General features: G+C 38.7%; 1 protein-coding gene across 2 annotated transcripts; it reads right to left on the reverse strand.

Annotated features, from left to right (window-relative positions):
• Positions 1–899: 899 nt before the first annotated feature.
• On the reverse strand, positions 900–23,675 carry KLF5 (KLF transcription factor 5). Of its 2 annotated transcripts, none has more exons than XM_012774115.3 (4): positions 23,506–23,675; positions 15,801–16,674; positions 14,680–14,739; positions 900–2,773 (listed from the first exon to the last, which is right to left on the reverse strand). In XM_012774115.3, exons 2-4 carry the CDS (start codon positions 16,660–16,662, stop codon positions 2,595–2,597), a joined length of 1,101 nt encoding a protein of 366 aa, XP_012629569.1. In that variant the 5' UTR covers positions 16,663–16,674; positions 23,506–23,675; the 3' UTR covers positions 900–2,594. The 2 variants fall into 2 exon arrangements, with proteins under 2 accessions (XP_012629569.1, XP_012629568.1); XM_012774114.2 differs by lacking the exon at positions 23,506–23,675 and adding an exon at positions 19,037–19,655.
• Between the last annotated feature and the right edge of the window lie 691 nt (positions 23,676–24,366).

Genomic DNA, 24,366 nt, shown 5'->3' on the forward strand with positions numbered 1-24,366 from the left:
TTCCTCCCCTCCTCTGCATACAGTAGTCTTTGGAAGTCACTATGTGCAATCCACAATAAAGAAGTGGACAGTTGCATTCTACTCTTGGAGGGTGGAGTGTCTATAAAAATTACTTAGAATTATTTTGCACAGATTTGTCTCTTCTGTTTATTCAATCATTTCCTTATATCACAATGGACACAGGGATACAATCTAATCCTACTTTATTTTGTTGTTCTGATATACTCCCTTCATTGTAGGTTGTTTTTATTTATTTATTTTATTTCGGCATATTATGGGGGAACAGATTTTACGGTTTCAATAAATGCCCTCCCCCCTGTAGGTTGTTTTTAAATTGCTTCCTTACTTTCTGGGACTATAAGATGTGCCAGGACTATCTTTTCTACATTCCTCACCCCTGTCCTAGAATCAGTTATTTCTCTAAGGGGCCTCAGTTCTTTTTATTGGAGAATGATAGTAGAAACGAAGATCTAGGTGTGCTTGTTGCTACTGGATAAAATCAACTTTTAACGACCTTTTCACTATAAAAAGGGGGGGAAATGTTAAAACCTAATTCTTATTTTGTTTGCCTCAGATTATAAAATCTGTGAACTAGCACATTCGAGTTAACTCTACAATGTTTTCAACTGAAGATGTTGAAGTGTTGATGCAGTATGTATGTAGTGGCCAGAGTAAGTATTCATAAATTATGCCTACCTTTATAATACTAATTATATTTTAAAAATAAGTATCTCTCATGTCTTAAATGTAGATATTGGTTCCATGTGGCTTTTCTAAGAATGCCTGAGAATTGGTTTTTCATTAACTGCCCTGATCAGACCCTTTTAAATAAACTAGTTTGGAGACTGGAATGTGCTAATTGTCCTTGCTATTGTAGGCAAAGAAAGGCACAACATAAATCTTTTAGGCACTTTTTATTTTCCAAAAAAAAAATTTGTCGTTAATATATAAACATCTCATTCTCTCAAAAAATTCTACAACTATACAGCTGTTTGCTCCATTATTTGCATAGGAAATGACCACAATACAAAAATAAGAGGGAAAAAGAAGCAAAACAGCAACTGATTTCTGCTTTTTATGTAGGTATGTTTCCACGTATAAACATCTTGAAGCCTCTTACAAAATTATTTACACCGTTTGTCGTCTATTTACACGTTTTTAAGAGCAACTTTTCTAACAAACAAAACTATAATTTATCAAGTTATGAAAATTGTTTTCTAAAAAAACTTACTATATTACCACAAAATAAATAAAGATAAACAATATTTTAAAAACAAAATTAAATTTTCATTTCAATTAAGACCCCTTTTGGCATTTTGCTTATTTATTCTGCCCTTTGGTTAACAGCATCAGCATCACATTACTATTTTATATTGCATATATGTAGCACTTGCTTCCTTAAGTTTTCAACATATCATTTATACTTAAAGGCAGACACTGAGTCAGTATTAACAGTAGATTAACTAAACCGCACTGTAATTTAGATAAAATTACTGTGTCTCACTGTATATTACATGCAAAATCCACATAAATTGTCATTTAACCAACAGTACTGCACGAGCAAATATCTTGATATAGGGAAACTGCATCGTAAATCAACGTTTCCATACATGAAAACTGCATCATAAGTTTAACATTGCTGTATGTGAAAACTACATCATAAGTCCTTCCTTTTAAAAATGATACTGTGTTTAGCTTATTGGTAGAGGTTTAACTTTTATATATCGTAACTATCTTTTTTAAGCTCTCCAGTTTACAATTCATATAAAACGTCTTGTTTCATATTTAAAATAAACAATCCTATTTTAAATCAGTGCATGAAATTTGCTTTTTAAAGTTCATTTGAGTGATTATTCCTTCCCCCAGAGAAATTTAATTTGGTAATGTCGAGAGGTATCTTACCACAAATTCCAGCTGTAAATGCATTCATGGTTATTTTCAAAAGAAGTATGATTTTTCCCGAAAGAATCCTAAAAAACTTGTAATAAACCTATAAAGCTGATTTGCATATTTACAAAATTTTGAATAGCAAATATAGGCAACTCATATATTTAAAAAAAAAAAAAAAGAAATAAAAGAAAAACACATTTGTTCAATGGCTATTTGTGAATTGCCAGGTACACTTCGTACCTCTAAGGAATTACCCAGTATTGAAAAAAAAACTACCTGACAGGTCAAGTAAAATCTTGACATACAATCCATCCTTCTCCCGGGTGCCTGCCAACCCATTTGTTTGCTAAACACTGTCACATTAAATGATGGTGCCTAGGTAAAAACACTGCACACACACCCCTCCACCCCCACCCCTGCCCCACATTGAGATGTGACTGCCTGTCGTGAGATGAGATCTGCTTGAGTAAAGCCATGTACATTACAGCAAGCATTCCAGATTCTTAAAATGACCAAACACTTTGGTATTAATACAATGTATTCCCTGTTTTCTCAAATATACAAAATATACATTTCCAGTTTTTTTGTTTGTTTTCTTTTTCTTTTTCTTTTTTTTTTTTTTTTTTTATAGGAACAGTTGAGTGTATCGTTTAAAAGGATGCCCGGTGGCCTGCGGAGGGTGGACGCGGGCGGGCGCGGGGCGCTCAGTTCTGGTGCCTCTTCATGTGCAGGGCCAGGTGGTCGGAGCGCGAGAAGCTGCGGTTGCACACGGCGCACTGGAACGGCTTGGCGCCCGTGTGCTTGCGGTAGTGGCGGGTCAGCTCGTCCGACCGCGCGAACCTCCAGTCGCAGCCCTCCCAGGTGCACTTGTACGGCTTCTCACCTGCGACAGGGGACACAGGAGGTGAGGCGGTCTGCTCGCAAGACGAACATCCTACATAACATCCCCTACGTAACAGTTTTTTTAAATCATTTTTTCTTCCCATGCAAAGGAAGGAAAACTCATTAATTTTTTTTTTTTTTTTTTGAGACAGAGTCTCACTTTGTTGTCCAGGCTAGAGTGAGTGCCGTGGCGTCAGCCAGGCTCACAGCAACCTCAAACTCCTGGGCTCAAGCAATCCTGCTGCCTCAGCCTCCCGAGTAGCTGGGACTACAGGCATGCGCCACCATGCCTGGCTAATTTTTTTGTATATATATATTAGTTGACCAATTAATTTCTATTTATAGTAGAGACGGGGTCTCGCTCTTGCTCAGGTTGGTTTCGAACTCCTGACCTCGAGCAATCCGCCCGCCTCAGCCTCCCAGAGTGCTAGGATTACAGGCGTGAGCCACCACACCCAGCCATGAAAACTCATTAATTACAAACTACATACATACATACATACAAAATCCCCTCAAAGTCAACCAGTGAATTGTCATCACATACAGCGTCTAATTATATAAGGAAAAAAGTATTCTGTGTACCCTTTGAAGGACTGAACAATGGCCATTTCAGGCAAATTTTAGACAAATGCAAAATGAATCAGTGCCCATATTTGTACGTACTCCTACACGTATAAATCCATGAAATGACTTAGATGAGCTTGGGGAGCTTTATCATTATTGTGTAAATAGTTTCTATGTCAACAAACCCAAATTAAATTATTATAGCACTAATAACTACGATTGAGAGAGGAAAAAATTCCAGAGCTGCTCAAATCACCTATACTATGAATTTCATGTACCACAATTGCTTTACCAGAAACTGGTCCTAGAACTTTCTAAATTAGCCAGACTGAAGTTCACAGCTCATAAACCAGCTCACTTGAACACATGGCCTCCAAAATGGACTATCAGGGCATTGGCTCTTTGAGATTCACACTAACATACACATTCATTCACACCCTTTTTTTTTCAGATTGAAGCAAAACGAAGTTAGAAAAATAGTTTGGTACTGGTAACTTCATATTAGTAAACAGACCATGAAACAATGGTAATAACTGTAACATTTGCTGATGTGTACATTTAATTTTTCTTTGTCAAGTGTTGTACCCAAAAGGATTACCAAATTCACTCCATAAACAATTTGCCAAGTACCTATTATAAGCCAAGACTATCCTACATGCTTGGATGTAACAGTGGACAAAACAAAAATACCTGGCCTCATGTACAGTACATGCGTAATACATGTTTTAAAAAGCCAAAAATCATTCAATATGCCTATTCTATTCTTTCACAGTTCTCTTCACTTGAATAGAGAATTGATATTTGAGCCCCTCCTACCCAGTAATGTGTAGTATTCTTAATGCTCTCCAAAGTTTGTTAGCTATTTAACTTTTAAAACTACTAAAACTGCTAAATATTTTTTTCTTTCTTTTTGGGGGGGACAGAGTCTTACTCTGTCACCCGGGTTAGAGTGCTGTGGCATCAGCCTAGCTCACAACAACCTCAAACTCCTGGGCTCAAGCAATCCTTCTGCCTCAGCCTCCCAGGTAGCTGGGACTACAGGCATGCGCCACCATGCCCGGCTAATTTTTTATACGTATACATTTTTAGTTGTCCAGCCAATTTCTTTCTATTTTTTTTGGTAGAGACGGGGTCTTGCTCTTGGCTCAGGCTGGTTTCAAACTCCTGACCTCCTGCCTCAGCCTCCCAGAGTGTTAGGATTACAGGCATGAGCCACCGCGCCCAGCCTAAAAATGAGTTTATAAGATAAATTTACATATTAAAATTCAGTTGGCTTACTGCTCATATATGGATACCTTTTTTTTAAACTCCTAAATTCCTTTAAAAAATGTTTTAGCTAAAAGTGTTGCTTTGAATGCTTGTTATTTAGTATCGATGAAACTCAACCACCTTTCTGCCTAATTTAGCAGTATCATATTCAGGAAGTTGTAGGATTACCCAACTAAGTCTAAATTTTAAAAGACAATGTCCTCATCAGCTGAGATTTCTACAGCTTGTGGTTAATATATTTTTACTGTCCTGATAACCACTCTGACTCTTAGAAAAATCCTATAGGGACAAAGAAGAAAGTATCAAAATAGACCCTTATGAAATTGGTCCAAATCATTTCCCATGAGACTTCACCTTCATCTCCTCTTCTATGCCCCTCTAAGCCACATTTCCTCTGACCTCCCCTATTCTAGCTCTGACCCAAAACACACACCATTTTTTCTAATCCTTTTCTTGGTTCCTATCAATCCATTTTAAAAATGCACATTTCAATTCTAGAAGTATTTTTCCCTCATAATAAATTTAACTAGAAATTTAACCTAATACATCAAACCTTAAGTAACATAAAAAATAAATCACTTCTCTCGCTTATAATCACATAAATCTGTTTGATACATAGAAATATTTTAATACCAGTAGTAAATGTAGCCAGAGTTTGTAGATGTAACTCAAATAACAACAAAAAAAATTTTTGCACTGAAGTGTTTGTTTTTGTTCCTTGTGAAAAATAAATCACAGAAACAAACATTTTGGTTAAATACTGTCGTTTAATGGAAAGAGAACGTTATTTCTGATGTCTGAGGCAAGGAAAAAAGTTCCTAAAGTACCCCAATTTTAAAAGAAATCATTCTAGTCTTTTGAATTTAATAATTAAATAGCAGGAGAACTGAATTTTCAGAGTTTACTTAACAAGGGACACTAGACTCTTTTTGTTCACTATTTTTATTGGCTAAGATGCAATAAACTGCACCAATATTTTTAAAAGTTTACTTTACTGATTGGTTGAAATACGGTAGCCATTAAAGTTCCTAAAACATTTGGGGTTTTGCTTTCAATTTATGCACATCTATAGATTATTCAGCCAAGAATACTACACCAGTGTCTGGAACGTTAGCTATTGAGGCCAAGTATTACTATAAAAGTAAGGACGGCTATTCCCCTGTTGGGGCAGTTTCTATGGGATTTGTTCAAGTGTCAACACTGTTCAAGTAAAACATCGTAGAGGAAGCTGGTACCCAATTTCTGGCCAAACAGCAGACTCGGGCCTTTCTTCCTCAGCCAGAAACACTATGCACAGTACTTCTGGGAAACCAAACTGACTTCCTTTAAGTTATATTTCAACAGGATAGAGCTTTCAAAAGTTTAATTGGATTTTTACAGAATCTCTGTCCAATACCACCAATTTAAAATATTTAGTTAAGCTCTTTCAACATCAACTGTATTTTTAAGTTCTCATGCTGTTAATGTGAAACTTTCCAAAGGCAAAAAGAAAAAAACTGACAAGTTTGCACAGCATGGAAAACAAGCTTCAACTTTATCTCAAGTCAAGTATGCATTTTCTCATTCTATTTTCAATTTACAGGAATATTTTGTTAGGAATCAGTAATCTTTGGGGGAGAAAAAAGGTTCAAGTTAAACATACATGCTACCCATACTGATAAAGCCATTAACATTATTTTACAAAAATGTTAAGCAGAAACATGTACCGGTAAAAGCAAGAGAAAGCAGGCACAAACATCCACTGAGTGCATACTCGAGACTGGTACTTCTCATTATCTTACTTAATCCTCACAATAACCCGATAAGTTAGAAGCAAAATGATGAGCTCCACATTAAGAGCCCTGGCCTGCCACTTTTCCTTAATGTCCCACTTAAATCTTCCATTAGCAAACACTAATACACTCCAAATGATTTAAGGAATACATACATATCGTTCAAATTTATTTACAGATCCTAAAGCCACTTGTGAAGGTCAGTTAAGAAATTGCTTCGTGGACTCACAGGAGGCCTCTAACTCCAGACCATCTGAAGCAGAGAGCATCCCCTGGCAGAGCCAGCCCTCTGTGGGACCCGAGGGGTCCTGAAAACAGTTCCATGCTAGTATTGGCAATCCCCAGGTCTTACCCATGATGGTTCCTTTCCCCCAAACTAAGTGAATTTCAGTGGGTTGGTGGAACATGTTTGTAAAGTATTTAAAAAATCTTTAGCGACAAACTAAAAAATTATTTTTTCTCCTCTGATGAACAGATAAAAAATGACTTCTGAACCTACCACAATGGAATGGGAACTTTCTCTGCTCTGCTGAACATATTCAACAGACTCATACCAAGATCTTTCCCTAAAATGTTCTACATACATTCTTCTAAAAAAAGAAAAAAAAATCACAAATGGAAATATTTCTCTTAGACTAGTTATTTTAGGTAACTTTTAAGCTTATTACCGCAAATTTGCACATCTGTTTCCTTCCTGGTGACTAAGACAATCCAATCAATGTCTGATAAAAATAAAATCAAAAACCATCATAATTCAAGCCTGGGTTTTTGAAGAGGGTGTAACCTGTACTAAATGCGTTGCAAAATACAAATGAGACTTGGTTTTTGGCCTCAAAGAACTTCAAATCTATACTTGATCTTAGCCAAAAGATTGAGAAATGATGAAGAACTTAAAATCTATATCCTTTTCTGAAAACCTAAACAACGCAAACCTTTAAAGTAGAATAAATTATTTCAATAGTTAGTACCTAGATTCTTAGAACTTAAGAGTCCTTGAAGCTCAAAACGAGCCCTTATTTCAAGAGGAAAATATTTTCATGCAATTGAATAATTAGATTTTTTCATCATTAGAGATTTATGGAATTTAGTCTCTGAAATAGGCTCAATATTAGATTTGCTTCTACAAATCAAAAGGAGAAAAGTAAATACTGATTAAAGAGACTCATAGGAAAATATTCTTTAGATATCCAAGAAATCAGATAATATGAGATGATTTTAGCTCATTAATTCATATTTTTACATATATCCATGCCAGGAATTTTCCATTTGAATAATCTTTTTTTATTGAAGTTCATTGTTGGCCAGGCACAGTGGCTCATGCCTATAATCCCAGCGTTACGGGAGGAGTGCTTGAGGCCAAGAGTTTAAGGTCAAGAGTTTGAGATCAGCCTGGGCAACACAGTGAGACCTTGTTCTCTACAAAAAAATTTTAAAACTCTGCCGGGCATGGTAGTGCACACCTGTAGTCCCAGCTAGTTAGGAGGCTCACTTGAACCCAGGAATTTGAGGTTACAGTGAGCTATGAAAGAACCACTAGACTCCAGCCTGGGTAGACAGAGACTCTGTCCCTATTTACCACTCGAAAAAGAAAAGCCACATTGTAATCATTGTAGCAGATCTCCTATACTTGGAACCGAAGAATGGTCAATTTCAAAGATTAGAATTATTAGAATTTGTAAAACATTTACTAGATACAGTCCCATCAGTAATGTGCCCACTTTGAGGAAACTGACATATTGAAAGGATACATTAAGAAATTTCCTTCTCTCATGTTCATCAATTTGTTTCTTTCTCTTTTTTGAAACAGTCTCACTCTGTTACTCTGGCTAGAGTGCCATGGCATCAGCCTAGCTCATAGCAACCTCAAACTCCTGGGCTCGAGCCAGCCTTCTGCCTCAGCCTCCCGAGTAGCTGGGACTACAGGCATGCGCCACCATGCCCAGCTAATTTTTTCTCTCTCTCTATTTTTTAGTTGGCCAATTAATTTCTTTCTTTTTATAGTAGAGACCAAGTCTCGCTCTTGCTCAGGCTGGTTTCGAACTCCCGACCTTTAGTGATCTTCCTGCCTCGGCCTCCCAGGGTGCTAGGATTACAGGCGTGAGCCACAGCCTGGCCCAGATAGGCCCAGATACTGTTTTTTCCTATTCCTGCTGTGACGCCACACTTTTCCTGAAGCATCTTTGAAACAACTCAGTTGTGCTCGTTAATGAAAAAGAGGGAAGGTATAAGGGGTTTGTGTGAAGCTGTCAGCTTGTCTCTATTTTTCTATGGCCCTCATCTGCAGCAGGGCTTTGCCTGGCTCTGCCCTGCCTGGGACCACGGAGGAGGATAATCTGATAATATGCATTTTGGTGAGAACTGTATCTTGAGCCCTTTCAGGAGAAAAGAATCAGCATCAGTTCCTGTCCATCCTGGAGTTGTACAAGGATGAAGTCCACGTCAACAAATATTCTTTTACAGAATTAGACTGGGTTTCCAGAAAACCAAGAAGTCCTAGAGCCCCTAGGGAATGGCCAAAGGCAGAGAGGGGACTTTTTCCTGGGGGCGAGGGGGACAGAGAGGACTGGTCTGTGGAACCCAAAGAAGGGATGGATGGGAAGTGCTGTCAAGGGTGACACTTTCAGTCCATATCCTAGAAGAATCGATCTCTGGGCTCCTAAACTATTGCTACATCTCCTCAGGGTTCTCGGCAAACATAATGAAGAATATCTCCTATCGTTAATAGCGTTAATGAAATGAAGTGGCAAGTCTTGAGTCTCCAGACAAGAAGACACTCAGATTCACTGTCTTGTAATAAAAGCCCAAACTGACTTAAAAAAAAACAAAAAACAAAAAACAAACTAAAGTGTCAGAGAATGTATCATTTTTTTATTAAAAAAAGTGTCAATGAAATATTTTGCCTTTCCTTTTTTTTAAGGCAAAACAAAAATGCTACATTTTCATTTTTTCTAGCACTGAATGAGCACTAGATGTCCTTTCCTTTCATTTGTACTTAACATTGTTATCCTGAGTAGTAGGCTTCCTCCCGATTCATAAAGGTTTGCCTTTTTATAAAGTAGACAAAAAGAAATGTATTCTTTTGTGTCGATGTTTTTAAGTGAAAGTTACCTAACTGTGTACTTCTAAACTGTAGCTCATCTTAATCACAGTTGTTAGAGATCCTTGAATATAAATGATACAGGCTGACCAAATAGGAATGCTGCTCCGGAGATGTTTTCATACTAAAAAAATAGGGCATTACTTTCTTTCTGATCTTTCACCAGAAAAGATGCAGGTCAACAAATAAACAGGTACTGCATTCTATAGAACTAAAAATATCTCCCAAAGCCAAATTCTCGGGTGATTAAATCTTTACTTTTTAAAAACATTGCTCTCTACCTTCACGGCTAATTGTTTCTATCTGAACTTCAGCAATTTTATTTAATTGACTTAACCACCATCTCCCACTAGTTTAAGAACAAAAAAGGGCCAGAAGAGATTATGCGTCCTTAGTTTCTCCACAAAATCAGTCAAAAATATTTGCTGAATCAAATTATGCTTCTTAACCTTTGATAAGCTTTATCATCCCAAAGCAATGTTTAATCAATTTCCTATGTAAATGTTTTTCAGATGAAAGAACAAGTCCTAGAAGCAAAGTTTAATCTTCCCAGTGAGTCATTAAAAAGAAATTGTTTCTAAGCTTTCATGCTCATAAATACTTTTCCTGGGGTCTGAAACCAGTAAGTCTTTTAAGCCATTTTTTTTTTAAACAAAGCCTGAAATTGTCAATACAGAAAATAAATTTCAAAGCTGCAAATGAAAATAAAATATTGAAAATAATTTAAGGAATGTGTAACTAGTACACTTAACGCTAAAGACTAAATATGATACTTTTTCCTGCATAGTTTTCAAGTGTAGACTCAAATAATCTCCTTCTGCAAAACATGTTTCCCTATGTTACCATGTTCCCTGTTACCAATAAATCGGGTTATACATTTAACCAATATTGACCTATCTCTAGATTCAAATTGTATGATCTCCATCCATTTCCATTAAGGTCCCAAGTGAAATCCTTCCTATTCAGTTTTTTTTCAAAGCCTTTCACTCCTTTTCTACAGTTTCACAAAAAAAAGGGGTACCATGTCCAGAATATTCTGAATGTTTCTTTTGGTGAAGAAGTGCCTGCAATGAGAATATCTTTACGGTCAACATTATCAATATTTTTAAATCAAAACCTACACCTAGTATTATTTAATGGATGATGATTTTGGAGCCAAGAACTAGACAGGAAATTTATACCTAAGGATTTTTTAGTACCCAAACTGAAACTAAAATCAGTATCTTAGCAGCAAATCTCAAATAGGAATTACATATTGTAAAGTATATATAACATCTTAATTATAAATGCGATGAGGAAATAAAGTGTGTGCATAAGCAAGTAAGGCAGAACGTGGAAATTTACCCCCCTTACAACTATGCTTGGGCTAAAAAATCTCTCAACACTTAAGGTAAAATTCTTTCTTAAATAGGAATCTGGAATGTGGTGCTTTACTCAGAGCCCCAGTTTGTGTTCCTGTGTTAGTTGTATAATGTTTCCGTTTTCTTTTGCGGATGTGTTTCAAATTGTCCTTTCCTTTGTCAACCTGTGCTAAGCCGTTTGGGGATCATTTAGTGCACACAGAATAGCCAATGCATGGAGTCTCGGTCTCAGGCACGCTTGAGCCAAGTGTGTGTGTTGCTCAAAGACTTTCTCTGTACAACTGCTAATCTTCTGCCCTGTTTCAGATAGCTGAGACTGAAAAATGATCTAAAAATGTTACCGTGCCCTGATTTCCCACTGGCTTTAGCATATTCTCTAAGGTTAAATGTACGGCTTCAAACACCTACACTGAGTTCACTGTTTACTTTTTCAGAACTTTTTCTTTGGTAAGGAGTTTTAAAATTTCTTGCAAATTATTCTTTGAAGAGACTCATTATTTTTTTCCTATTGATTTTAACTTCTTCTGGCCCCAAAGCTGTGCTAACTTGGAAACTAGCAAAATTAAAGAAAAGTAAAGCGTATGAGGATAAAAACTATAATGCTGGTTGCAGCTGATACTTCATTAGTCATACTGATTTATAAGCACAAAATGAAATGTGACTCTTTTTTCTAAAAAAAGTCTTGCTTGGGGGAAACTTTAGAATCATGGCAATGGGTATAGTTCCCTACATACATCACGAGGCATTCAAATTTCAGCAGAATGTTCGCTTAAATGCAGTTAAAAGTCTAAATATTTTGATTTGGAAATATACCACTCATTGATATTGTTGCCTAGAAGCAGCCCTAATAATTATTTCTAATCAGAGGCATGATAAATATGCACACTCGCACGTATTACTAACACACGCAAACACCCACACACCTATATTAGGGGTGCCTCTATAGGCCTAAGTATGCTACCTTATGTATGTACAGACACAAATAAAATATAATTATGCCCTGGAATAGAAGCAAATTATGTTTCAGGTATTTTGTCTAATTATACAAAGAAGACAGGACTTTGTATTATTTATATATGATTTTCTAATAAAAAGATCTAAGTATATGAGCTTGGAACACTTGAGTGCTATGACAGTTCTAATTTAAGAAACTAATATATTATCTATTCTTTCATTCTAGTTTTTTTTTTTTTTTAAAGTCCTATTTTGGAAAGACTATGCTTAGGTTCAATTTGCAACTCATGTTAAAGAAGCATTTACAATCTAAAAATCCAGAATGAGTAATTAAACTCAGATGTAGGTTGTTTTAGTTGCTTAAATTATTTTTAAAACATAAGGTAACTTGACATTTTAAAGCAATTACAATTTTCCAAAGAAATGCTGGGGTGCTTCACATTCTGCCTGCAAAATGGCAATCATTTAAAGCGCAATTTATTTTATGTCATCAACTACCAGATCAACAATGCCATGTAGTTTTTAAAGTCCCCTAATAAATTGTCCAAGTGGGAGGGAGGGGAACAGAAAGGAAACAAAAAATAGTATTAAATGAGAAAAGTTATTTAGAGAAACTGTTTCATCTACCTGGGCTTAAAAGGAGGAGGAAAAAACAAAAACAAAAACAAAAAACCCCACAAGCCTTTGCTGGCTTCAGATACATTCATTTAAAAACAACAGGCAAGGTGGGGAGGATGCAATGAGAGAGCACAGGTAATTTTAAAAGGCATTGTCTAGAAACTAGAAATGAGGAGAAAACAACCTCAATGCTCTATGATTACCCAAGAACGGGTTTAGCCAGATGAACAAGTCTGCTACAAACCCTCCCCAAGGCATTTGAAAGACTATCAAACAAAACTTTATTAAACTGGATTACGTGGTCTTACTTATTAGATGTTGAAGGCCATGATGTCTATGATCAGATTAAAAAAAAAAAAAAAAAGATGATGCTTAGGACCCACCCTAGACCTCGTCCTCTTTTTAGTTTGTTTTTATTAGTACAAGCATTGTTAAGACAACCCACTATTAAATTTCTCTGCCAGCAGGTCAAGTTCCTAAATCACAGGTAGAAGCATTCACGGCACTAAACGCTGACAGGGGTTGAAAGGCTATTTAGATATGGTTTGACTACACCCCTGCAATAAGCACTTGATTACATCGTTATATGCAATTGTGTGCTCTTTTATTAGGAGACTTTAACCCCATGAAAATGTGTTCCCTCCTTCCTATCACTCATTTCAAGGACTTCCAAAAGAGAGGAAAACAACAGTACAAAGGTTTCTCAATGATTCCCACTTATATTCTGTAAAAGGTTATTTTAGTAGTTCTATATGGAATATTTTCTTGGCGCTTGTCATTTGTATTTTGAAAACTTCAGACTCCAAGTTTTTATTACATGCTTAATTCTTCCGTGGGTGTTTAACTATAGAAGTTTCTTCTACCTTGGGCTGCTTATGGAGGATCTTTCCTCTTATATAATTAATTTGTTTCTATCTAAAAACCTCACGCCAAAACAACCCATTCATTTCAGAGATAAATACATGAGATGTCTTTTCTTTAAAGCCAGTTTCTCAAAAAGCCCTGGAATCTACCACATTGTTGCCAATATTATTCCAATTTTAATAAGCAGTGTTTATCACTGATATATCAAGCAATACTTTCTAACATGCATACAAAATGTCTGCAACCATATTCCTCTCAGGGCTCTATCTCTGCACTGACCTTTGTTCAAAGGCTTTTACTTTTTAATGCAGCATTTAGAGATAACTACTTCATTTATCAAAACTCAATTTCCATAGTAACATCTAGCCTGGGGAGATTCAAGTCCTCACACTAATCCAACAACCCATTCAAAGGAACTGTTGAATACTTTGGTTTCCATAGCAATGATGGAATAATACATTTTGCTAGGTCATTGCTTTTATTAGCAAACTTATTCTTTGAACTTTAGGTAAGGCTGTCTTTATGGAGAAACACAGTCGCTTTATATAAGTTCTTTCCTTTACGGCTGTTCTTAAGAAAATCACGAAAAATAACCATCTATACATTTAAAAATATTTGGGGGCCTTTAAAGTATGCCACTTAGGTTCCTCTCAAAACAGGTTCTGATATAAAATTTTACAATTAAAGAGCCTTTAAAAGTGATTGCTACAGGTTTAACACAACAAATACTTACAAATATTAAAGGGGCTGACTTTAAAAGCACATTTAAACAAGAATGAGATATAAGCTAGAATAAAGATGAAGTCCAACGTATCAGCTGTGGGCTAAGGCAGGGTGTAGAAGAATCACTTTTCAACTGTCATCCCATTTTTGACCACCCCATTTTAATACTCTGCAATTTCAGCCCCTACCTTTCATTAAGCACAGAAACATACTCAACCACAGATAATTTAAGCAAAAGGTGAAACTAAAGATAACGTATTATTAAGCAATTATGCTGCACACGCTAAATGAGACCATCTTCAGTGTTTAGTAGGGCTTTCTTGAGGCAAAATGATTTGCTATGGAGGGAGAAAATAAGTTATTCTTTTCCTTCAGGACAAGAATAGCAGTGCCATTAAAAGTTTTTAAAATCCATTAGTAAACACCATTGTTTACATTTTGGGGTAATTAATTCTGTGTGAGGTGACAGGGCAAGACCTTAGAGAGGGAACATCCTCAGCCTTCCTAGAACCAGACTTTCTCAGGGAACTGAATTTTGAGCCAAGCCAGTGCTGAAAAGGTAGGCCATTAAAAAAATAAAAGTTGACAGAAGAAAGAAGAGATCAAACACGTGCTGGCTTTTAAAAGGATGAATACCACTTACACTATTTACACAACTCACAGAATTAACAAGAAAATTACATACCAGTATGAGTCCTCAGGTGAGCTTTTAAATGAGAAGACTTTGTATAAACTTTTGTGCAGCCTAAAATAAAGGAGGAAAGGAAGAACAGCTTGTCATTTTAGAGATCCTTTTGAAATCTTTACATTTGATGATTCAGTGTTTAAAATCTGGCTTTAAAAAAGAAATCTCTCATGCTAGATGAGATTATTTGAAGCTTCAGTTTAAAAGTTTTAAAGGGCCCTCCCCCATTACCTTATTAAAGGAATAAAGTGATTTATGTATCACTTCAATAGGCAAGTACACAGATAGATAATCAAGCCAAGCTACAAATGGAGTATTTGTGTTTATATTCCAGTAGGTGCTTTACTTTAGTGATTTAAGAGCTACCTACTATAGTATATATTTTTTGAAAAATTTTTAATGGCTCTAGAGCTGACAATGCAGAGCCATTATCCAAGATGACTGTAATTTTCTGTACTCCCATATTTCTTGTTTTTTCATTTAGCCTGTCATGCCATATCATGTACCACAGTCAATAAATTTTGCCCTGTATTAATCATAAACTGCTTTCACCAGCAACTTGTAGATATATTCCATATACCATCATCAATTTATATTTTGGGCCATGTGTCTCATTCAAGAATGAGCATATGCTCATAGGGTATCAGAACTAACCTTAAATTTATCCTGTACACCGTCTCATACCTACTGCCAGGCTAGCTGCCTACAGCCCTCACTTCATTGCCAAAGCTTATTTTCCTCTACCCTACTTAATCTCTTTCCAGGGAGCTTAATTTAGAATTAAAAACTGCAATTTTATTAGACTGCTATCTTAAAGCAGCTCTGGCATAACTCTGAATGATACACACATACATTAGAAATTCAAATCTTATATAATATTAAAGAGAAAAACAGCCAAGGCAACTTTTCCCAGAATATTCTCGCCATGTTTTTAATACATAACTAACTGGTTTACATACTAGGGTAAAGCACACAGACGGAATATGGAAAAAACAAAGTAGGTAATTTTGTTTTTACTGTCAAGTACAACTTTCTTATGTAAATCTAAAGCCTGAGATTCAGACAGGCAAGCACACATACACAAACACTACATGATGTTTCAACCAGGCAAGACCACGTACCAGGGTAATCGCAGTAGTGGATGCGTCGCTTCTCCAAATCGGGGTTGCTCCTTCTATTGTATCTGACAGGCTGGATGTTTTGCGAATTAACTGGCAGGGTGGCAGGTAAATTTGGATTGTGAATTGCCAGTTTAGAAGCAATTGTAGCAGCATAGGAAGGAGGTGGGGTTAAATTCTGAAGGATCTCTGCTTGTCTATCGGGACTTCCAGGCTCTGAGCTTGGTGGTGACGGGGGAAAGTAAGTGGCCTGTTGTGGAAGAAACTGACTCGGCATTGTGTATGTGCAGGGGGGCATGGCCTGGAATTGTTTCATTGCAGTCTGCGGAACAGCAGAGGTGTGTGCGTTAAGGCCTGCCATGGCAGCTGACATAGAAACATTAAGAGTGTCCATTACTGCTGTCTGGTTTGTAGAACTGGGCATGTCTAGATCCGGTGTATTCAGGAGCTGGTACAGGTGGCCCTGCTGGGGAGGGACAGAAAGATGAAGATCTGGTGTAGGAAGTTCTTGTTTGATGAAAATATTGTTCACCTCTGGAGCTGCGGCCTGGTGTGAGCTGAATATACTGGTGAACTCAGGGAGGGCCTGGGTCGGGGCCGGAGGAGGGGCAGTCGTTTCACTCTGGTGGCTGAAAATGGTAACAGGTTCTGTCTTGATGTGTGTTACGCATGGTCTCTGGGATTTGTAGAGGCCAGTTCTCAGGTGAGTGATGTCAGGGAGGAAGACGTTCATGTTGATACTGTAAGGTAACCCTTCACTGTCAGTGAAGAACTGGTCTACGACTGAGGCACTGTCTCGTCTATACTTTTTATGCTCTGGAATTATAGAAACTGGAGGAAGCTGAGGTGTCAGATACTTCTCCATTTCACATCTTGTCTAAAAAAGAAGAGACACAAAACATACATAATCCACCTGATTCATCCTCTCCGAAGGACAAAACAATCAGTGCTCACTAAACATTCCCCCAACAACCCTGTGTCAAGTACTAGGGCAAACTCCTAAGTGTTGCTTACAAACATAGCAGGTTTAGTTTTGTCAATTGTGCAATTGGTTGACCAAAACCTTATGAAACTCTGTATAACATGTTTTTGGTAAAACTGCCTCCCTCAATCACCCCTAGACAAAACGTGAAAGAGGCAACTCAAGGAAAAAGGAAGCAACTAGAAAACATAATCCTTTCTGATGCAATAATAAAGTTACCACCCCCCCCATACACACACAAGCAGGACTCCCTGCCCCATTACACAGTTAACTTTACAATTAAAGTAGGTTTTGAAATACTGCCAAACTACCTCAATTTGGTTCACGTCATAAATATTAAAAAATGCGCTTTAAAAAAAATACACAATCCTTAAAAAAATGTCACAAAGTGTTTTGTTGTTGTTGCTGTGGCTTGGCTAGATACTTCCGAAATGTCTAATATAAAATATTCTTTGCCTATTTCAGGGTCTTTTCTTGTTTATAGTTCAATGGAGACTTAAATACAATGTTTTGAGCAAAACACAGTATCCACTGAAACAAAACAATTTCACATTCAACATTTGAGCTAAATGTTGATTTTAATCAGCAGATTCTGTAATTGGTTAATATGATAATGAAATGTTCCTATTCATATCCCTATCTAAGACAGATCTTTAATTACCTAGGGGAAAATCACTCCCTTGGTAGAGTGGTGCTAAGGAGCCCGTGGGTGGAGAGAGCTGCTGTATCGCTAGCACAGTCATCAGCAAAACATTTCTCGTGTCCTCCTCAGTGGGCCATGCTACATTCCCCCTTACTCTGTAAAAAGCCCAGTCATCCCTTATCTTCTTGGTGCCTCTCCTAAGCAGAAAACTGGCAAACTGAAATAACCAAATAGTTTTCAAAAAAAGGTGATTTTTTTTTTTAAATCCAGCTTGTATCGAGTCGACTCGATTTTTTTTTTTTTTTACAGCTATCTTCTCTCCTAGTAACTTAAGCTACACGTTTTAAACCCTCCAAAGAACATTTCAAAAGAAAAAAAGAAACCCGATGAAATAGACTGGCTCATAGAAACTGCTAACGGTGGCGCCTTCATCGGTGAACAAGACAGTCATTTGTTGCTACTATTTAATTTCAAAAGCGTTATCATCTCGGACCTCGGATCACTCGGTGTGGATGAGGACGGGGTTTCCCGGACAGACACGATTTAAAAATAAAAAATTAGCGCCCTAGCCCTGTGAGTCACGTCTCTGACAAACGCCACTGCACGCCGACCCAGGCGAGACCCCGCGCGGCAGGCGCTAGGTAACAAACACACGATATTCCAAAGCGCTATTAAGCGAAGCGTCTTGAAATAAACCGAACTAAACCCTTTCGTGCACTGCGCTCCCGTGGCGGTTAGTGGTTTCTGATTTTAGCTCTTCCAGCTGTTTGCATGTGGGTATGTTTCCAATTTTTTTTTTTTTTTTCCTTGGGACAGGCTAAAAGTCCCGGGAAGTTTTTTTCTGGGCTATATGACTCCCTGCGTGGGCGAAAGAAACAGGCGGTTGCTCTAATTCGGCTGCTGGGCAAGTGGAAAAGCCAACTGCCAGCTTTCAGCGCGGCTCCGGGAGGAAATTTACGCGAACACGAAGAAAACAACACCCTCGGGTTTTGGGTTGTTTTTTTTTTTTTTTCTTTCTTTTTAAGGAAAAAAAAAAACAAACAAAAAAAACCCGCTCCAATACAACCTTAGCTTTTCTAACTCTTGTTTCCCAAGCGCTGCCCCCACGGTCGCTCCCCTAAGCAGGTTGAGCCAGGAGGCATGAAAGCCTGGGGGTCCTCTTCCTGGAACCCCAATGCGCGTTTCGACTTAACCCGAGACGACTGGGGAGCAGGAACCTCCGAAGCCACGGCACGGCGCCGGGAGGGAGGGGTAAGGACAAAGGCGCAATTTAGTAAAATTGAGCGTGAGGTACAAGGTTTCATCCCCCCAGGGTAAAGGAAACAACTAAGGTGCGCGTGAATGCCCAGTTCCCTCCCGGACCTCCCCGCGCGCCCCGCCTGGCCGGAGCCACCTGGGACCCTTCCCCTCCCGCCCGCGTCCCCCGTGCGCTCTCCCCGCGGAATGCGGCGCCCAGGCTGCGGGGGTCAGGACGCGGCCGCCCACCGGGCACCGGCTCCCGGTGCGCCCCGACGCACGCCCGGCCTGGAGCGGCCCCTGTCGCCCGCGCGTCGCAGCGGCGGGACACGCCCGAGCCCGCGAGGGAGGCGGAGGGAGGGGAGCGGCTCTTCCTACCTGGACCAGATCCTCGGCGGGCAGCCGCGGGCCGACCGCGGGCGGCGGGGCCGGCTGCGGGGGCTGCGGCGGCGCGGGCTGCGTCTGCGGGTGGTGGTGCGGGTGCTTCAACTCCTCGCCGGGGAAGAGCGCCGCGTCGCGGGCCGGGTTCGCGGCGCCCAGCACCGGCTTGAGCTGCGCGAACACGGGCTCGTCCTGCGGCGCCGGCGGCTGGGGCACCGGTCCCAGGCGGGCGCTCATGGTCAGCACCCGCGTCGCCATGGGCTCTCGGGGGCGCGGCTCCGGGCGCGGGTCGAGCGCACTGCCCACCTCGCCCACGCTGCTGGCTCGGCCGGCGGGCTCTGCGCGGGGCCGCGGGCGGACGAGGGCAGGCTCCGGGCTGACCCCTCAGCCGGCAGCAGGCACAGTTCTCGAAGGCGCGCACGGAAAGCAAAACTCTTCCGCTCCGCCACGCGTAAAAGCCGACGTCCTCCGGGCGGCCACTTTCTCCCACCCCGCCCCGCCGCGCTCTCACACTCGCCGGAGCCCGCTCCCGCCACTGGCGACCTCCGCGAGAGAGCGAGCTGCGAGCGCACGTACCTGCCCCGCGACTACTGACACTTGACGCCCGCCTCTATTTCACCCAACTCCGGGTGGGCGGGACCCACCGGCCTGACTGGCAGCGCCGCCGCCAATCCCGAGGCCCCGAGGCCGGCGGGGCCGGAGCGGCCAGCCTATGAGCAGGGAGAAGCTCCCCCGGGGCCCCGCCTCCGCCGGGCCGACCGCACCCCTCTCGGGCCACGAGCTTCGCGCGCAGGGCGGCCGCGCAGTTTGTACACAACTTCTCTGACAGATTGGGCTGGCGGAGCCGGGGGCGGAGGAAGGAGAGGAGCGGGTGGAATCTAGGAAGAGGGGGAATTAGGGTGGAGACGCGGAGGGAGATCTCTGCGGACTGCTGCTGCCAGGGTTAAGGAGAAAAAGAGTATTGCACGTCTTAGGTGTTGTGCAAGGACCTGAAACTCGGAGGCTGAAACCCAGAAGGCAGCTAGGTGGGGGCGCTGAGGTTCTGAGAGACTTTAATGAGTGTGTACTTTTAAATATACAACCTGTACTTTTCTTTAGCGCAAAACTAGGGGCGGTGTGATAAACAAATTTAAAACAGCTCTTGATCTCTATGTATCTTTAGCAGTGCATGTATCTATTCAGCAAATCAAATTCGGAATGTCCTGAAAATAAAGCCTTAAGGTCCTTGCATAAAGGCCTGGCTTATTTCCCCCCGTGAGTATTTAACTAGGTAGAAGTTTTTGCATACATTTCTACCTTCTCCTATCCGGGTGTGGAGAGTAGGGGGATGGGCCATATACATTTTGAAGGTTTTAAGATGTAAACCATGTTGATTCTAGCCGAAGCATGGGATCTAATTTAAGCACGACTAGCTCAAATGTGTATTTAAATAGACATTACATCTTTGACTTATTTTTGCTAGCACTGTATGTTTAAAAAAATGGACTTTAATATTTACAAAACAGAAACAGAGCACATTTACCTAACACCGTGACACCTTTTCCTACGAAAAGACAACCAAAGAAGCCACAAACATTAGACACGCAGCAGCTCTGGAAACTGAGAATCCAAATTTGTAGGAAAGTAATAGCCAAATATATTACTGTCCATTTACTATGTTATTATAATGGGAGGGTGAATTTTTGCCAGCACGCACCTAAGAAAACCACTTCCCTTAATCCTTAATGTTCTTGTACATGATTTTATCTGGCTTATTGGGAAGCTGGAACAATAAACTGCAATAAAAATGCCTGCAATATTACTACATATGTGTATATGTTGACAGCACACTATACCATTAGACAGTTTTACATATACAACAGCCTACTCATCACTTCACAGTAAAACAGCTTTTAAAAAAAGAGTTCTCAGAAACAACATTCACTTCAAAGAGTATATCTATCAAAGGTATGGATCTCATTTTCAATGTGTAGATAAAAAATTAATATGCACATAAAGTATTAGATGTATTTATTATTAGAAAAGATAAAATTAGGCTGTAAACTACATTTTTCTCCTTTTCCTTCCTTTCCTGTTAATACATGATTCATTTTTATAGCTGTGATCGCTGCTTCCAGAGAATAGTTGATGACTACTTTCATGTTACTAAAGTATTATTTAGTAAGTGCTTTTGCAAATTTTTTTCAAACCAAACAATCCCATGCTGTCTACCTTCATCTTTAAAAAGCTATCCTGCTTTTCTCTAATATTAAACCTAATCATGTAATTAATTAGTTTAGAAACAGGTTACAGAACTGGGATTTAATGTAACTTTTTAAAAATTTGAACTTTTGAAAGATTTTTACTTGCTTGATGCTGATAACATCAAACCTGAATGTGATACAGATAATTCTTAATAGAACTTTTGTACTCTTTAAACTTTTAGCTAAATCTAATTTAGATTTAATACAGCTTAGTATCTATCTGTATTTTAATATGCTTTTAAACCTATATCTAGACCTTCCTTTTTGTCTTTCTTTTTACCAGAATATCAGTGGCCTGTTATTTCAACCTAAGTTTTTGCTGCAATAAAATCCATTTATTTTACTGGAAATGCTTCTATAATTTCACACCAGTTTTTAACATGTTTTCATTTACAAATGTTTTTCCATTGCAAAAAAATAAAACAGAACAAAACAAAAAAACCTCATAGAACTATTTGATAAATTTTTAATATTTTTATAGTTTTTTACATTTTTTTCTTATTTCTACTTTTCTCAATGAATATAAACATGAACCTAGCTATGGTTGGGTTGGCATAGCTAATGCATTTACCATTAAAAAACGGAATATATTCTTTTTTGCTCAAATACAATAGCATTTACTTAAATTTCATTTCCAACATAAGGATTCATGAAATAGGGCTGCCACTTTTAAGTAATGGATTCTCTGAAATGCCCAGGTCTGCAATCTCACAGAAAATAACTAGCTTAGTACTGTACAATAGTACGGAAATTGGAAAGTAATCCTTTTCAGAGACATTTGCCATGCGATTCTGAACATAGAAAGAACATGTTCAACCAAGCTTCCTTGCTGTTGCTCTTAACACAAAATGCTACAGCTGCAAACCTGTTTCATCAACTTAGCAAAAAGGGTTAAAACTTGATAAATATTTTTCAAATGTTCCAGGTTCTACGTTGGCGTGAAGCCAGGCAGGATGAATGGACAGACCCTCAATTACTTTGAACTTTCTAGTTCTTTGCATTCCTTCCTGCTTAGTAGTGCTGTACCATGAGGGAAGATACGAGAAAACAAAAAACAAATGTCAGGTTTCAGAAATCAATTAGTGACCTGGCAGTGGTGTATGTTAACTGAACTGTGCCAAAACAGGGCATTCTGAGGGAAAGAAATAAAAATGTTGAGTAGTCAAGTTAGGTAGGAGGGTAAGCACAGAAGCAGTGTGCATGCTTAAGTCCTTAGTCACTGGGCAACACAGATTTAGTCTTAGAATAAACCCTAAGTGTCACTATCTTTACGGGAATAAATACGGCTGAATGTGCGGGGGCTGAACAGGCATTCAGTGATGGGGGAGGGAGGGTTGAAGAAGGCAGTGGAAAAAAATAGATAAATAGCTTCCGAATGATGAGATGAGGGAAATATGAAGCTATCACAAGTGCAATGTTCACATGAAGACACGGCAGAAGAAATATCTATGTTCAGTTGTTTGGCAAAAACGTCAGGAAGAGCTAGAAATTAAGGGATCTAGAGTCTCACAGCCAACAAAATTGAATTCACCTAGATTGGGAAAATATTTATAGAAGATTCCATTTCTGTAAAATTTCTGAAACAAATTACTGAGTGATATTGGGCCACAGAAAAAGCACAAGAATAAACACAAGTAATTTTTTATACTATTCTCTAGGGTAAGACTAATTAAAAGTGACTTTTTGATATTCACTGTTTGTCTACCCACTGTTAGAAGCTGTATCAGTGAAAACATGAAACATAATTATTATCCTGTAAAACATTTCACATTCTTTAATCTTTTTATTTTTTCATGAAGGACAACTACTTGAAGCCACACAGCAGGGAAAAGGCATTGAGGAAATAACACAATAAATAGACGTTTCAATTGAGATTAGTCAGAATTCAAAACGATTTTGACTCCAAAGATTAAGAGCTAGGAGAAAAGATGCCCTGTTCATTGCTTTTTTCATGAAAAAATATGTAACCTAAATAGGACTATATACTTCTTTTTTGTATAAATTAAAATGTCTTAATAAGAAAAAACGTAATATTCTATTTGTGTACCATCTCCTACCCTTAGTTCTTAAGAAATTAAATTTTATATGTAAGTTTGGCTTTAAATTTGTTCTTCATAAAATATTTCATAAAACTCCCATTGTGCACTTATTTCTAAATGTACTGTCATTTATCTAGCTTAATTTTAAAACTCCAGTAATATACAAAAAACAGTAGAGTTTTACCTTTTTAGGGGTCTGGGATTGCTTTTTCCACCTCGTTAGTATAATAAGCAGATAAAAAATGACATAAATATCGATGCCTTGAACCAAGTTATAGGCCAGGCATGCTGTAGTTTAAACTGCACAGTATGTGGATTCTGACTCTAAACATGATAGGAAAGGGTAAGAGAAAAATCATGAACTGGAGCAGTTACACCAAACAATCTTTTAGAACATTTAGGGAGATCACATCATCAGCATCACAATGAGCAGTGTTTTGAGCCAATTGCTGCTCATGTTATGACAAAAGCAGCAATGGTCCTAGGCTGTGGGCACACACAGCAAACGCTCAAAGGAACTGAGCATGGGTCACAGGGAAATGTCCTTTTAGATGTTAGTATATAAATGAAATGGGTAAAAATAGGGTTAATGCCAGTTCTTTGTGTCTTAACTTCCATACACTGTTGATGGTTGTGTAAACCTGTACAGCTTTTGGGAAGGAAAATTTGACAATAAGTATGAGGAAGGCTAAAATGTAAATAACTTTTGAAAATGACAGATAACACTCCTTTTAGAAAACACACACACATATATAATTATATATAAAATTGGAAATAACCTAGGTGTCCAACAATAGGAGACTAGTTAAACAATACATCCATACAATGGCTACTGTTCTACTACCAAAAATCATATTACTAAGGAATATTTAGTGACATGAGAAAACATTCATGTTATGTAAAGTCAAAGAAAGGTTTTATAAATACCCATAAAGATGATGAAAAATATATATAACTTGAAAGTATTTTGGCGGCTATCCTTGAATGGTCAAATTATGGATAGTTTTTCTTGATACTTTTCAGTATTTTCTAAATTTTCTGCAAT

The sequence above is a fragment of the Microcebus murinus genome, chromosome 13 (genome assembly GCF_040939455.1).
Source record: "Microcebus murinus isolate Inina chromosome 13, M.murinus_Inina_mat1.0, whole genome shotgun sequence".
NCBI lineage: Eukaryota > Metazoa > Chordata > Mammalia > Primates > Cheirogaleidae > Microcebus > Microcebus murinus.